The sequence below is a fragment of the Pygoscelis adeliae genome, unplaced genomic scaffold (assembly GCF_000699105.1).
Source record: "Pygoscelis adeliae isolate BGI_AS28 unplaced genomic scaffold, ASM69910v1 Scaffold347, whole genome shotgun sequence".
NCBI lineage: Eukaryota > Metazoa > Chordata > Aves > Sphenisciformes > Spheniscidae > Pygoscelis > Pygoscelis adeliae.
The window spans coordinates 274,485-274,952 of NW_008825158.1; the positions used below are offsets into that span (position 1 = coordinate 274,485).

The window sequence follows — 468 nt, forward strand, 5'->3', positions numbered from 1 at the left end:
AAGAGAAGGACCAAGCTGCTACACGATGCTCTGATACCTCAGCATTATGATTCTCTTCTTTCAGGCCCAGATATAGTTCTCTGTTGAAGGTGATTTTTCCAGGGACCAGCAGAACAGTTCTGCTTTTTAAGAACTATGGAAAAAGAAATAAAAGGAACAAAGCATCAGTTGCTTTTCAGCCTTTTCGGAAAAACGTGTTGCAACAGCAAATCCTTATGCAGGCTGTAAGAACCACCCCGTACAGTGCTGCCGCCCAGCCGTGTCTTGTGCATATAACCTCACGTGTGACTATCGCTCACGAGAAATTGTCTGGAGCGATGAAAGCTTGTGGTACGGGGAGAGTCATTTCATGAGGGGAAGGGAGGGAGGAAGGGAGGGAGGGAAGGAGGGAGGGAAGGAGGGAGGGAAGGAGGGAGGGAAGGAAGGAAGGGGGGAGGGGAGGGAGGAGGGAAGGAAGGAAGGAGGGAG

The 468-nt window shown here is 50.4% G+C and overlaps 1 protein-coding gene across 1 annotated transcript in view; it reads right to left on the bottom strand.

Annotated features, from left to right (window-relative positions):
• The window catches only part of ITGAE (integrin, alpha E (antigen CD103, human mucosal lymphocyte antigen 1; alpha polypeptide)), a 21,045-nt gene that overhangs the window by 1,832 nt on the left and 18,745 nt on the right, over positions 1-468 (bottom strand). Inside the window, exon 22 of the mRNA XM_009328657.1 lies at positions 38-133. Coding sequence (XP_009326932.1) covers positions 38-133 — 96 coding nt within the window. The remainder of the gene's footprint in view (positions 1-37; positions 134-468) is intronic.